This window comes from Artemia sp. Qi Xiang Cuo, chromosome 2 (assembly GCF_049724085.1).
Source record: "Artemia sp. Qi Xiang Cuo chromosome 2, ASM4972408v1, whole genome shotgun sequence".
NCBI classification, from domain to species: Eukaryota; Metazoa; Arthropoda; class Branchiopoda; order Anostraca; family Artemiidae; genus Artemia; species Artemia sp. Qi Xiang Cuo.
In genome coordinates this window covers 72,548,018-72,561,662 of record NC_142795.1, presented here as the reverse complement: position 1 = coordinate 72,561,662, position 13,645 = coordinate 72,548,018, and the positions used below count along the sequence as shown (strand labels likewise).

At 36.4% G+C, this 13,645-nt stretch overlaps 1 protein-coding gene across 1 annotated transcript in view; it reads right to left on the bottom strand.

Annotated features, from left to right (window-relative positions):
* The window catches only part of LOC148955584 (lutropin-choriogonadotropic hormone receptor-like), a 225,834-nt gene that overhangs the window by 9,438 nt on the left and 202,751 nt on the right, over window positions 1-13,645 (bottom strand). Inside the window, exons 11-13 of the mRNA XM_089107687.1 lie at window positions 7,842-9,039; window positions 3,350-3,579; window positions 594-842 (exon numbers count right to left, since the gene is read on the bottom strand). Coding sequence (XP_088963813.1) covers window positions 594-842; window positions 3,350-3,579; window positions 7,842-9,039 — 1,677 coding nt within the window. The remainder of the gene's footprint in view (window positions 1-593; window positions 843-3,349; window positions 3,580-7,841; window positions 9,040-13,645) is intronic.

The following is a 13,645-nucleotide window of genomic DNA, read 5'->3' as shown; positions in this document are numbered from 1 at the left end:
AATTTTGTATCATAAAATTCAACGGGTCAAATAAATTTGAAACGGGTGTCAATCAACAAAATAGTATATTTTTCTGTGGAAGGACAAACGAACTATTATTAGGAGATATTTGATCAAGAAAACTGAAGAAGGATGGGGTGAAAGCTAAAGACGGTGACAATGTGTAACGATAAATTAAGCAATGAGGTAAAGTAGAAAGCATAAGCCAATAATACTATCCCATAAGAAGGAATACAGAAGGCTCTCCAAAATAAAATATTCAATTCGATTAATTTTTTTTTATAATTTTCAACCTTAGGGTGAGAAGCAGGGGTGAATCTCCAGCATTTTTGTTGGGGGGGGGGGGGGCAAGAGGGGTCCATATCTGGATAGTCAAAGGACATGGGATGTATAATAATTTTTTTCACATTATTGGGGGGGAACTGCCCCCCCCCCTTGCCACCCCCCAAACGACACCCTGGTGAGAAGGGGGGGGGGGGGCAAACGCCCTATCTCTTTCAAAATGGTATCTTTTGTATCCTGGAGGACCAGCAGTAATGGAATATACTTACTATAACCAAAGAGTGTTCAAAAACTGTAAAGTATCCCCTCACCTTTATCGGCAATGTAAGCGGGTTTCTCAAAAACATCATCATCTTCCGAATCACTTGTAAAGGGAACACCGCGATGTACAGGGCAAGGTTCCTTTATTACTGGTGTGCTTACATCAAACGAAACTGATTTCGAAGTGGAAGACTCATCATGAAATGCTATTTGCCTTGTTAATTTTGGCTTTGGTTTAGGCACAGTTCTGCCACTGCATCCGTCTTTTGGAGATATTGTTCTCTGGACAGGATATTTTCCTAAAATAAAAGATTCTGTTTGAAAGCCCCTTACGGGTTGGATATTCCTAAAATGCCAATTTTCTCTGATTTTCTCTGTTTTTCTCTCTTTCTTTATCTATATTTCCTTCTGTTCCTCTTTCTATCTACTCTCCTTTATGTTATTCCATTGTGTTCTACAACTTAGGTTTGCTCGAAAAGTCCTTAGCGCCGAATATAGATTGGGTCTTGAAAACCTTTCCCTAATAAATGGGTTTCAATAAAAAAAAAAATACTAACGATTTAGTTAAAGTTCAGCTGACTTCTTAGTACAATAGATCCTTTTTCGTAATTCAAACTTTAAATTACCCTGTTTCTATCCAACGATATTGTTCTGGTCCAGCTCTTTCAAATTATAAAGTAATACATGTGCATATGCGTTTGTTAAAAGCCAGTGGCCATATGCACAAAACGAGACAGAAAAATATACAAAATTGAACAAATTAAACAAAAGCACTCAAGACCTTGAAATTATAACTTCTCTATAACATTCTCTATAAACCTTTTCAACGCAATAATTAGCTGCCTAGAAAAGGTCTCCAAGATACATGGGAGCCCTGATGCAGCCCTCCCCCAAAAGCTATCCCTCAAATTCTCCAAACTTTGGCATCACTCAGAAAATGCTCCAGGTCATCCCTATACAAAGGGGGCAAGTACACCTACATCCCGGGACATATTCAACATAAGAATCCAAATATATATAGAATCCTAACATCTCATAATATGTACCCATAGAAAATAAAAGTAGAAACATAAGTAAAAGAAAATTAAAAGCTAAGCCAAAGAGGTAAAATAAACGGAATAGGGAGCTAACCAATAATTTTTATGACAAAGAAGCGAAACCGCCTTTGTTCATACAAACGATTGTATTTAATATATTAATAAATGTGCACAAGAGCGGGTTTTTAAAGTACAAAGGGCATTAAAATATTGTTTTCCTTTTGCCCTCCCCTCCCCCGGACGAATCTTACGTTCATTTGTACCTGAAAAGTGGGACTTTATATAATTTCCATTTTTTCTTTTTTTTTCCTTTTTTAGCCAGTGTTGCCACGTTGAACAATGAAAATAAGTAGGCAGGACTAACTGGTTAAATCTGACAGCCCTTTCTTCTATAAAACTTCGAAAATTAGTAGGTTGTTGATTTCCAAAGGCAAATACACCTTCTTAAGTTGTTTTGTGTAACATTTTATTGGCTGATTTTTCACTCATTTATCTTTTTTTTTTTGTTAATTTGGCACTCGCAAACGCAAAAAACTGTATAGCTATATATTGAGGTCTTTCCCATCATAAATCGAATTCCTGATGAGTTTTTCAATATATAAAAGTTTATGTAGGTTTCCGCTTAGCCCATTCAAGTGAGGAAATTTAATTTCCACCTTCCTTGGTACATTAAGATTTTTGTAGAATTCATTCTTTGTGGCAATACTTCCATGCAAAAATCTATAAATATTCCGGTAAGTAGCTTAACAACGTGGCTTCATTTTGAATGTAGTACAGACAATTGTGTCGGGTATGCTTTGAGCTGGAACTGAAATATTTTTTTTTCCCCTAATCCTTGGTGGGTTCTTCTACTTCCTATGAATCAAATATGCTTCTTATATAAAGATTTTTATGCAAATAGGGTTTTTATATAAAGAGTCAGAAGGGGAGTTTCTATTCTCTAATTCATAAGGAAACTGTAAAATAGGTCATTAAATCTTGGGAAGGACGATGGTTGACTGACCTTGACATTCGTGTTTTAGAAATTCTATCGCAGCTTTTGAAAATGTAGAAACACCAAAATTCATAGTAAAAGTAATATTTTTTTAAATTTTGTATCATCTCGTGAAAAGAGTTTGTTTAAATGACTCAAGGAAGGAGTCACTCACGACGATGCAAACAAGGCAAAACCCTTACTTTTCCTACACTGTACAAATAAAATTAACTGCAGAAGGGTGTCCCCTAAAAAATGAAATCATATATAAAATTAGTACCTGGTGGTCAAAAAGGAGTTTCGCTTCTAATTAAAAAAAAATTCAGCTTCTCGGGCAAATTTCTGTATTATTAAATTGCGCAAACTATATAATATAATTGTGAACTTTGATGCTATAAGCAGGTAACCTAGGTTCATAATCTTAAGAATATTCTTTTTTTTTCAAAACTTAAAACAGATCATAAATTTGCTATAAAGAAAAAAAAAAAAAAACTAGCCTATTTGCTGGTGACCATTTTCTTTTTAGTCAGATCTACGTACAAAGCAAATTGTAGATGGCAATATGTTGATCGTAAAGTTCTGATACTGAAGAAGAAGCTTACCATTCAAAAGACACATTATTTTTCTTAAAATATTTAAAATTTCAAATTGGTAGGCTTGAATTACCAGTCATTCAAAACATATTTAGCTTTGAACAAATTCAAGCCTTGCTAAATTTTAAATATTTCCTCAGGTTCTTATGATAAAAAGTCCTTCATTACGTTGAAAATAGAAAATTTGAATTTAAAACACTGACCTGCAACAACACATTGAACAGCACCAGCTGCCAGTGGTGATGTAGGCAACTGTCTTGCAGAACTTCGTTTTACTAATTCTGGCCTTGGAACCCTGCCATATCTTACAATATCCGACTCTGAGTCTAGTCGTCCTCTTTCTTTTGATACAGTTTTGTCTTTGATATTACTTATTTCCTTTGAATAGTTTTTATCCTTTAAACTACTCCCAACGTCACTCGACACTGACGATCTAAAATATTTTAAAGATACTTATTAAAAAGATCTAACAATCTGCAATGAAACACACGATAAAAAGAAAATACAACATATTTAGTTACTGAAGACCCTATTTTCTAAGAAAGAAACTGTTACTGATGCCATAGCTATCAAATCAATGGAAGACAATTAATTAAAAAAAAAAAAAGAAGAGAAAACAGAGGTGAGGAGTCAAACCAAAAGCCAGTGCAATAAAACACTCAGCCCCCTGAAAAAATCTTCAGAGTCAAAAGGTCCTCAGCCTCAGGTTAAGAAAATGAGTGGTCTAGAAACAGCTAAATAATACAATAATATTTTGTTTTGGAAAGAATTAGTAACATTGCCTTTTCGATAGCAAGAGATAAACTTGATTGTGCTTACAATAAAGTGATCAAGCATAAAGATTTAAATAGATATTTTGAGAGTTCACCAAAACTGTCGATTTATTTTAAATGTGTGCTACCACCGAAACTTGAAAATCTTTAGAAGACAATATTGTAATTTTCCTGAAAAGTATGTTCAAACATTCGGGTTTATGCGTTCCCTAGGATGACTTTCTGTAACCGGGGACAGTAAAGTAGCAGGGAAGGGCTCATTCGAGCAAAAGTTTGAAACTCTAGAGGCCTCTTTACAACAATAAATACGAATGAGAGAAAGTGCACAGTGCCGCCATTTTTGCCGCAAATAACAATTTCTATTGAGAGGAAATACTCAATTCCTAAATTTAGAATCTATTTAGACTTGCCAAAACATATTAATATCAACTCCTAGTTTTAGCTGCCATTATACTGCACGGGGGTGCAGACGCCTTTGAAAATACATGAAGTTCGTACAACATACAGCTAAAACAAAAAAAATGGATCTGATACATTTTAATGCTTCATGCAACCCCCACCTTACACCAACAGAAAGATTTACCATTTTTCTAAAAGAAATTGCAAGACTACGCAATGCTTTACATAAGACAATGCAGCCTCAAGTGAATCAACTCGGTCAAAGGAAACTTTAAAATAAGCTTCCTTCCCTAAAGAACAATATTTCTCGGATGTACTCCCCCTCACAAATTTGAACAGTATGACCTTGAACTTCAACTTCTGCATTTCGGACCCCGTCTAAGAAACTGCTTTAAAAAGTACTTTTTTCAAATGGGTGATTATGATTCTCAGAGTACTGATATGGGTCAGTACTCTAGCACTACAGTATGATATGGGTTACACAGGGGTTAAGGGGGACGCAACCTGACTTTTTGTATATAGGATGAGCCTGAACATGATATTAAAGCAGAATAATAAAAATAACGGTTTTTATGAGAGTTAAGGGTGTTGTTAAAGCTTTAAAAGAACAAAAGTTTCCTATATATGAGAAAACAGCCACCCTATAAAGCATCTGCTTTTGATACCAAACTATAAAGATGCTTTATGTGTAGATATTATTCTAAAACTGTTAAGCTTTTAGTTACATTCACTCTTTACATTCATTCTAAGGAATTTTTTTCGACTGTAGGCTACACTTTACGCATGCTGATATCGTTAACTTCCGAATTTAAAGTTAGAATGAATCTTTCACTTGATAAATTTTACTGAATTTAGCATACAGTCGAATTTTTTGTTGAACTTAATTCAAAAAAATTTATCGAATGAAAGCTTCGTTCGGACTTAAATTCGGAAGTTAACGATATCAGCATGCGTTTAAAACTCGATAAAGGAGAAAAGGGGGGGGGGGGATCAAAAGCAATACTAAAGTTGGGGATTCTTTCCAAAAAGCCATGAAATGCTTTTGTACGATATGGTAATGGCAAATTTTTTTTTCCATTGATTTTTTGGGGACATTTTCAAGAATAGGGAGAGATAAAGTGCCACCCAGCCTGTTTGTTATGAAAAGTGGCTCAAAAGCTACAAAAAAAATAAATAGAAAAGCATAATATCCCTGGTTACGCTAGGATGAAACCGTTAACTAACTGTCCACAAAGTTAAAAGTACTTTAATCAGGGATTCTCAGAGCAGACAATCACAGCAGGATTGAATGGAAGGGCGGGGATTCCCAGTGTACCCGCTTCAAATGGGTTGACATATGTTTATAAATAAGAAGGGAGGTAAATTGCATGTAGCTTGTTTTGGATTTAAAAGGGGAATTTGGTAATGTAAAGAGGGAACTGTTAATGAAGAATTGTATAAATATTGGCCTGCCATACTTGCACGGATTTTAATAAGTATGTATGAAGCTACAAAGTTTGTTATTAGGGTGGCAGGAAAGTTTTCAGATGTAATTTGTGCTAGAAAGAGGGTTAAACAAGGTTTCCCCCTGTCTCCGCGGTTATTTTTGTTGTTTATTAATGATTGTGAACTATGCATGCTGATGTTCGCAGATGACCTGGCACTAGTAGCAAAGTGTAGAGAGGATTTACAGTTCTTGTTGGATAGAACTAAGGAATATATAGATAGGAAACAACTAAGCCTGAACGTAAAGAAGTCGGTAGTTATGGGTTTTAGAAAAGGCGGTAAGATTACAAGTAGGAATAGAGTAAAATGGGAGGGAATAAATTTAGAAAGTAGGGATGAGTTTACGTATTTAGGATTTAAGTATTCGTCAAACGATAAGTTTGGAAAGCAACTGAAGCTAATTCTTGCTATAAGAAAGTCCTGCGCCTATGCTATGACTGCTAGCCAACTGGCGAAAGTACAGAACCTGAAGATGCGTAAGCAGATATTTCAGGTAAAGATTGCATCGGCTATGCATTATGGATCTCAAGTTTGGGGATACATAGCCGGTGAGAGGATGAAGGAGATTCAGCTTCAGTATTTTAAGAGAGTTTTAAGTATACATTTTTCAACGAATAGTTTGGTATTAAGAGGAGATCTAGGTTTATTTTCTTTAAGAAGTACTATGCTTGTAGGGATGATAATACTATGGGAGAAAACCCTGAGTAGGCCCAGAATAAGGATAACAAAAGCGGTAAAGTTCTACCAAATCATATTATTGAGTTAGGAATAAAGTGAATACACCATTCAATGCCTTTTTTTATGCTGATTGCGAATATAATAATCATTTCTATTGGAAATGAATTTCAGCCCCCCCCCTATATATGCCAATTCAGGGTATATATATCTACATTAGGGGTGGGGGGGTGGTGGGTGGGGTAAAGTTTAAACTTACCTCCCATTTACATCAGAAACAAAATTTACATCAGAAACAAAGAAACAAAATATGTACCCTGAATTGGCATATATAGGGGGTGGGGCTGAAATTCATTTCCGATAGAAATGATTACTATATTCGTAATCAGCATAAAAAAAGGCATCGAGTGGTATATTTACTTTATGCGTAAGACAATAATATGATTTGGTAGAACTTTACCACAAAAGCAGCATATTTAGAAGCTCTGAAGATCCCAAAGAGTGAATCGTGGCCATCTCAAATAAAGAACATATTGGATGATTGTGGATCTTCAGAGTTATGGAATGGTCGGCTAGGGATTGGATTAAAGGAAGGAGAAGCTGCAAGTAGGGTCAGGGAGAGGTTAAGGGACCATGAGATCCAGGTGTGACATGCGCGAGTGAATCTGACCCGATCACTGGAGTTATATGCAAAGGCTAAGGAGCAGTGGGGATAAGAATTGTATTTTAAAGTTTATGATTTGTGTTAGGTCAGATAGGTTACCACTAGGTGAGAGAAGGAATTATCTGGGACGGGTTAGGCAAGCTTCTGGTCCTTACTTCTGTCCCATGTGCGGGAGAGAGAAAGATTTGATTCGTTTTGTGGGGAAGTGTAGTGAATTAATAGATTTAAGAAAAAAATTGTTTGGGGTTGAGGTTTGGGAGAGAGATGAGATAATAGATTTATTAGCAAGAAAAGATATGGGAGGTATAAAGAGACTCGGAAGGTTCCTGACTATTGGTATAGAACATAGAGAAAGGTATTTTGAAGATTAGGGAAGAGGGTGATAGTTCACTAGCCTAGATTATACTAGATATTATAAGTTCGTATGAAAGTGTCTTTGTTTTTGTGACCACGGCCCTTTGAGGTTTTGTGTCAATAAATTTTGCTCTATTATATTAGAAATAGTTTTTAATAATAGGAAACGTAATATTATTAATATCCCTCATATTCGGAAGTTATCACATGCTTTGACCAAAGGAAGAACTGTTAGTCAACATAAGGATGAATCAGATGCATTATCTTTACCTTGACCAGGTATAATAGCTCACTTTGACTTAAATCAGCCAACTAACCCGTTAATATTAAACACAGAGGTAGTACCTTGACCTCCAGTTACTCCCAGCTGATGTAGAATTTGTCATTCCAGATGTTGAAGAATCATTCCTCGAATTTGATAAACTTGAATCTTGTGATGGTTTCCTTGTCACCGTCCAAGAATTTCTTCGTCTTCCAAAAGACAAAGGGACACAGCCTTGCTGCTTAACACTGTCTGACCTAGAACTACTAAAATTATCACTAGACACAGATTCGCCTCTTTTATGATCCTTTTTCTTCTGTTTCTTTTGTATAGGTGTTGGCTTGTAAGGATAGTCCTGACTTGAGCTGCTAACATCACTAGCATCTCTTACATCGTAGCAACGCATGAAAGCACGAAGAAGTCTTTGGTGAGGTCGTTTATGTCCATGGTCCCGGAAATTGTCGCTTCGAGAACTACATTGACATGAACTTCCATCGCGGGACCTATCAGTACTATTTGTATTTGCAGGGGTCTTTTGGTTGCTAAAATTAGAGCTATGTCGACAGCGACCAATTCCCCGCGTCACTCGTGATTCTTCTATTGCTTTACAAATGAGTACACAGTCCTTTTTGAATTGTTTTGTAAGAATTGCGTAAAGGAATGGATTTATACAGCTATTTACAGGTAATATAAACACAGTTAAGACCTTAGCCTCTTCGAGGCCAATTAAATGATACCCGAAGGCTGAGGTCAAGGAGAAAAAGGCAACAGGAGCCCAACACAGAAAGTCTGTAAACACTAACAAAGCCATCCGCTTCGCTATTCGAGTATCATTCGAGTTCCAGGCATGAGAGCCACGTATAGCACAGTACATTTTTAAATAACAAGCAAGCAAAATTGAAACTGCAGTGCCATTGGTCGCCATTAAAAATACAACGTATCCTAGTGATACACCATCTCGCACTTCGAACGGAAGACACACTGCAAACTTCCGGTAGTCACTTATACCCAAGAGGGGCATCAGTGCCACTGCAAATGCAAAACTCCAACCAGCAGCCATTATGTACGAGGCATGACGAAGGGATAGTCGCTTATTTAAGTGCATTGCATGAGTTATGGCATAATGGCGTTCCATTGTTATTACGGCAAGGGTAAATACACTTAGCTCAGATGATAAAACTCCAAAAAATCCTGCAAGCATGCAGCCACCAGAAAACTGCCACGAAATGGCGTAGTATCGAAACTCTCCGATTGTTGAAGCATCAACGAATGCTAGTATCCCTGAAAAAGACAAGAATTAAGTCAAAGCAGTCAAACATGTTTAACAATATTCAAACCGTTCGTGATAACGAACTTTAACTAAGGAGCGACGCGGCTCAATAGTAACCGAAACTCTGAAAGACTTTTTTTTTGAAACTCTAAAAAACTTTTTATTTTTTATTTTTGATATAGATAGATATATCAAAAGAATCAGCTTATTACGCTGATTCCAAATATATAAGATTCATTAAGTTTAGTTCTACCCATCAAAAGCTACGAACCTGGGAAAATTTGAGTGATTTTTGAAATAGGGGGGCAAACAGCCCCTAAAAGGAATCTTAATGAAAATCAAACCTTCATATTCAGCGTAACCGAGAACCCTGTTATAGAAGTTTCAAGCTTCCATCTGCAAAAATGGGAAACTTTTTTGCCAGAAGAAAGATCACTGATGCTTGTTTATTTGTTTATTGTGTTTTCCCAGGGGTGATCGCATCGAACCAATAGGCCTAGAATATCAAGAAAGGGCTTATTCAAACAGAAATTAAAAGTTCTAGTGCCCCTTCTAAGTAACCAAAATATTGGAGGGCAACTAGTCCCCCTCCCACCCCTCTTTTTTCCTCAAAAACATCTGATCAAAATTTTGAGACAGCCATTTTGTTCAGCATAGTTGAAAAGTCAAGTAACTATGCCTTTGGGGATAACATGACCCCCAACAGTCCCTGGGGAAAAATTTCCACGGAGGCTGGAATTTCTGTCATGTTAAAAAAAACAACAGAAATTAAAGTCTTTTTAAAATAAAAGTGCGCTAAGAAAAATTTTTCACCCAGAATCATCCGTAAAAACATTTCCTGCGGGAACTTTCAGCTAGAATGGAATTGTCGGGGGAAAATTTTCCTGGAGGGGGCTATTTTACGCAGGAAGAACTTTCTATGGAGGGATTTTTCGTGTGGGGGAGGCATTTTCCATAGAGGGGGAGCCGAATTTCCCGGTGTTAATTAATGACAATCAGAAATTTTCAACTGAAAGTAAGGAGCAGTATCAAAACTTAAACCTAACAGAAATTGTTCTGTTAGTTGTGGGGTTGCCCCATCCCCAATACGTAACTCTTTATGCTAAATTTTGACTTTTTATCCCAATTCTTTAAGAAAGACTCCTGAAACACAAGGCCTTTAATTAGAATAATAAGCCTTTTTAAAAGTTGTAAAAAAAAAAAAAAACAGTAGCGCAGATATTGAGGAGGGAAAACCCCCCATATATGTAATAATTTTTATTCGTTGTAAATTCTGATGTTGCTCCTTATTTTTAGTTAAAAAAGCCGTTTTTTTATTAAAAAAAAAATTTCTTGTTGCACTCAAAGACGAATGAGTACCAGCAAGATTTCCAATAGAATTGGTTACTAAAAAAGGATGTAATTTTTAAAACTTTAACAATTACTTTATGAAATTAAAATGGCTATAATCATTCAATAAACATTGCCATTACTGTATTGAGTCTTTCAAAGTTTAGGGTCAGAATCATTTTTTTGGATTAAATCTGGATAGACCTTAACCGCAACTGGTGCGACTCACGTACTATGTAGCATCTTTCTTTTACAGGTGAACCTTTTGAAGCGTAGCATTGCCACAGGGTACCAAATACTTGTCCATTTGGGGGCTGTAGCGTATCTTTACTATTAGGAGTGGCGTCATTTGGGGGGGGGGGTCAAGAGGGGGCAGTTGCCCCCTAACAATTTGGAGAAAAAATTATTATAGCCCAAGCCTCTTGACTCTCCGGATGTGAACCCCTCTTGCCCCCCTCCAATTAAAAATGTTGGAGCTACACCCCTGACTATTAGGGTCAAATTTATAAGGTCATTTGGTTTTTCTGATGTTCTAAAGCAAGGTCATCTATTAAAATTTCGTATTAATTGTGCGAACAAATCATCTAAAGCTATACATTTTTATTCTCGTTTGTGAAGTTCTTTTACATGTTATTTTTGTTCATGGATTTTTTTATTGAATTTTATTTTAGTAGTTGATGTTTATACTGTCTTGATTTTACTTCACAGCTGGCGTCCATACGATGGACGTTACAATGTGGACGCATTTTATTGAAGTACTTTTTATTGACTTTTTTTATAATATTTTCGAAGTTATTTTGTTTTTGACGACTTCATGTCACTCAATTTAAATGCAATTTTGAAACATTTCGCTAATGAAAATTGTTTTGATAAATAAGTTTAACTCTTGTTTCTACAAGAAATTAAGCTTGGCATTAAATGACACAACATCAAAATTCTTCAATTAGAAAAAGTAGCCTAACCTAGTCAAACCTAACCTAACTTCATTCAGAGATAAATTTAAAACATGAACAAGAGATAAAAGTATAATATTGCACAAAAACTGAAAAAAATAGCATGGCAACAGACAAAATGACAATCAAATATTTGGGAAGTTCAAGTTTGAACTAACTGGGACTGCACGACCTATTATTGAGAAAGCTTTACTTTCTCGATTCGATTTGGAATACCTAATGAAGATGGGATTTTCCTGTAGGCAGGGGCTATTAACCAAACAGTGACCAATTTGTCTGTGAAAAATAAAGCTTCAAATTCACAGACTTTACATGACATAACGAGTAATATTGCACTTCAAAATTACATAATTTGGATAAAAATTCGTTTTTAATATAACTAGAGAAGCTTACCACAGTCTACAAAAAAGCATAGCTTTAACAAAGAGCAATATCTCCTTGCTTCCTTTTTTTTTAGCCCCGGTTTCATCATATAGTATTGAAGATCGTGGAAAGTTTGAAGAAAGAGCGGTATGAATGGCTACTGCTCTTCTTTAAGTCATGAAACGAATCAGAGATCACTCAAACGCCAATTGACGCATCTTTTAAGTTCTTGGACACCCCCTTAGGATCCCAGTGCATTGAATGAAAATTCCAACATGCTTGTTTTAGCTGAAATGGAAGAAAGCCAAAACATATACCTACGCCCCAAAAAACAAGCAAATCGCCAATATAAAAAGAAAGGTCGTGCAGAAAGATCTGTGGAGAAATATGTATTATATAGCAAATATTTAGCAAATATTTATCAAACAATACAAACAAGCAACTGTTTATAAAGCATTTATTATAATTAACTATTATTTAATAGTTAATTATCATGTACCTAATTGATATCAGAACTAAATAATTGACATGAATAATCCGGGTTTGATTAATACTGCCACTGATTATACCATAACTATTCTTATCACAAGACTATTCGCACTACACGACCACTTCTACTGCTAACTCCTACGACTACTCGTGCTACTGCTGTCGAAGCTATTCGTGCAACGACAAATTAAAAAAACAAAAACAGCTACAGCCAATACTATTAATACTCCCGTCACAGCAAATCCCAGTCGTCTGGTGGTACTCGAACCAGGACTGCTGCAGCTACTACAACTACTTTGCCTGATATGACTGCTCTTGCCATGACTGCTTCTACCACAACTATTCACACAACCACTTCTATACTGCTTATACTACTATCATGGACGCCCATGGACTGAAATTTTAGGGGGGGGGCTGACCTGAGCGAATTAGCACGTACATTGCTGTATAATTGAAATCTCAAGACAAAGTATCTTAGGCAACCTGATAGCACTGCCTAAGTAATGAGAGAAGAGGGCACAGTATATTGTTATTTTTTATACCAGGGAACTTCGTATAGAAAGAAATTGCATAGGAACTTCAAAAGAGCTCATGGGGGGCAGCCAGCTCCCCCTCCCCCACGTCAATCACTTCCCCTAACACATCCAATCAAAATTTTGTGATAGCCATTTTGTTCAGTGTAGTTTTAAGGTCCGGAAATTATGACTTTGAGAATGACACCCCCCCCCACAACCCTCAGAGTAAGGGTTGTAAGTTATGCCCTGTGGGGATATAAGTTTTTTTTTATAGGAAAGGGGATCATTTTATTGGTAATCAGAAGTTCTACTGGCCTTTTTAACAGTCAAAAGGGATTGGAAGTCATTCAGCCCCCTCCTCATACACCAATCATTTCCCCAAACACATTCAATCATAATTTTTGAGATAGCCATTTTCTTTCGTGTAGTTGAAAGGTCCAGTAATTTTTTTTGGAGGATAACCCCCCCCCCCCATACAGCCCTCAGGTCAAGGATTGTAAGTTACGCCCTGGGGGCATATAAGGTTTTTATAGAAATAGTGGTCGTATAAATTTCAAAGAGGGCTCATTGGATTGGTAATCAGAAGTTATAGAGCTCTTTTTAAGAGTCAAAGTGATCATAAGGCAAATAGTACCCCCCTCCCCCCCCCCACACACACGTCGTATTTTCCAGAAACGCATCTTATAGAAATTTTAATATGGCCATTTGTTGTCGTAGAAACTTCAAAAAAGACTCAGTCGATTGGTAATTGAAAGGGCTAGTACTATCTTTAATAATTAAAAGTGATTGAGGACCAACCATCCCCCCCCGCTCATCATTTCTCCAAACACTTCCAGTCAAAATCTTGAGATACTTATATTGTTTGACGTAGTTTAAAAGTCCAGAAATTATGTCTTTGAGGATGAGAACCCCCTCATGGTCCTCAGGGCAAGGGTTGTAAGGTATGCCCCGAGGGCATTTAAGGTTCT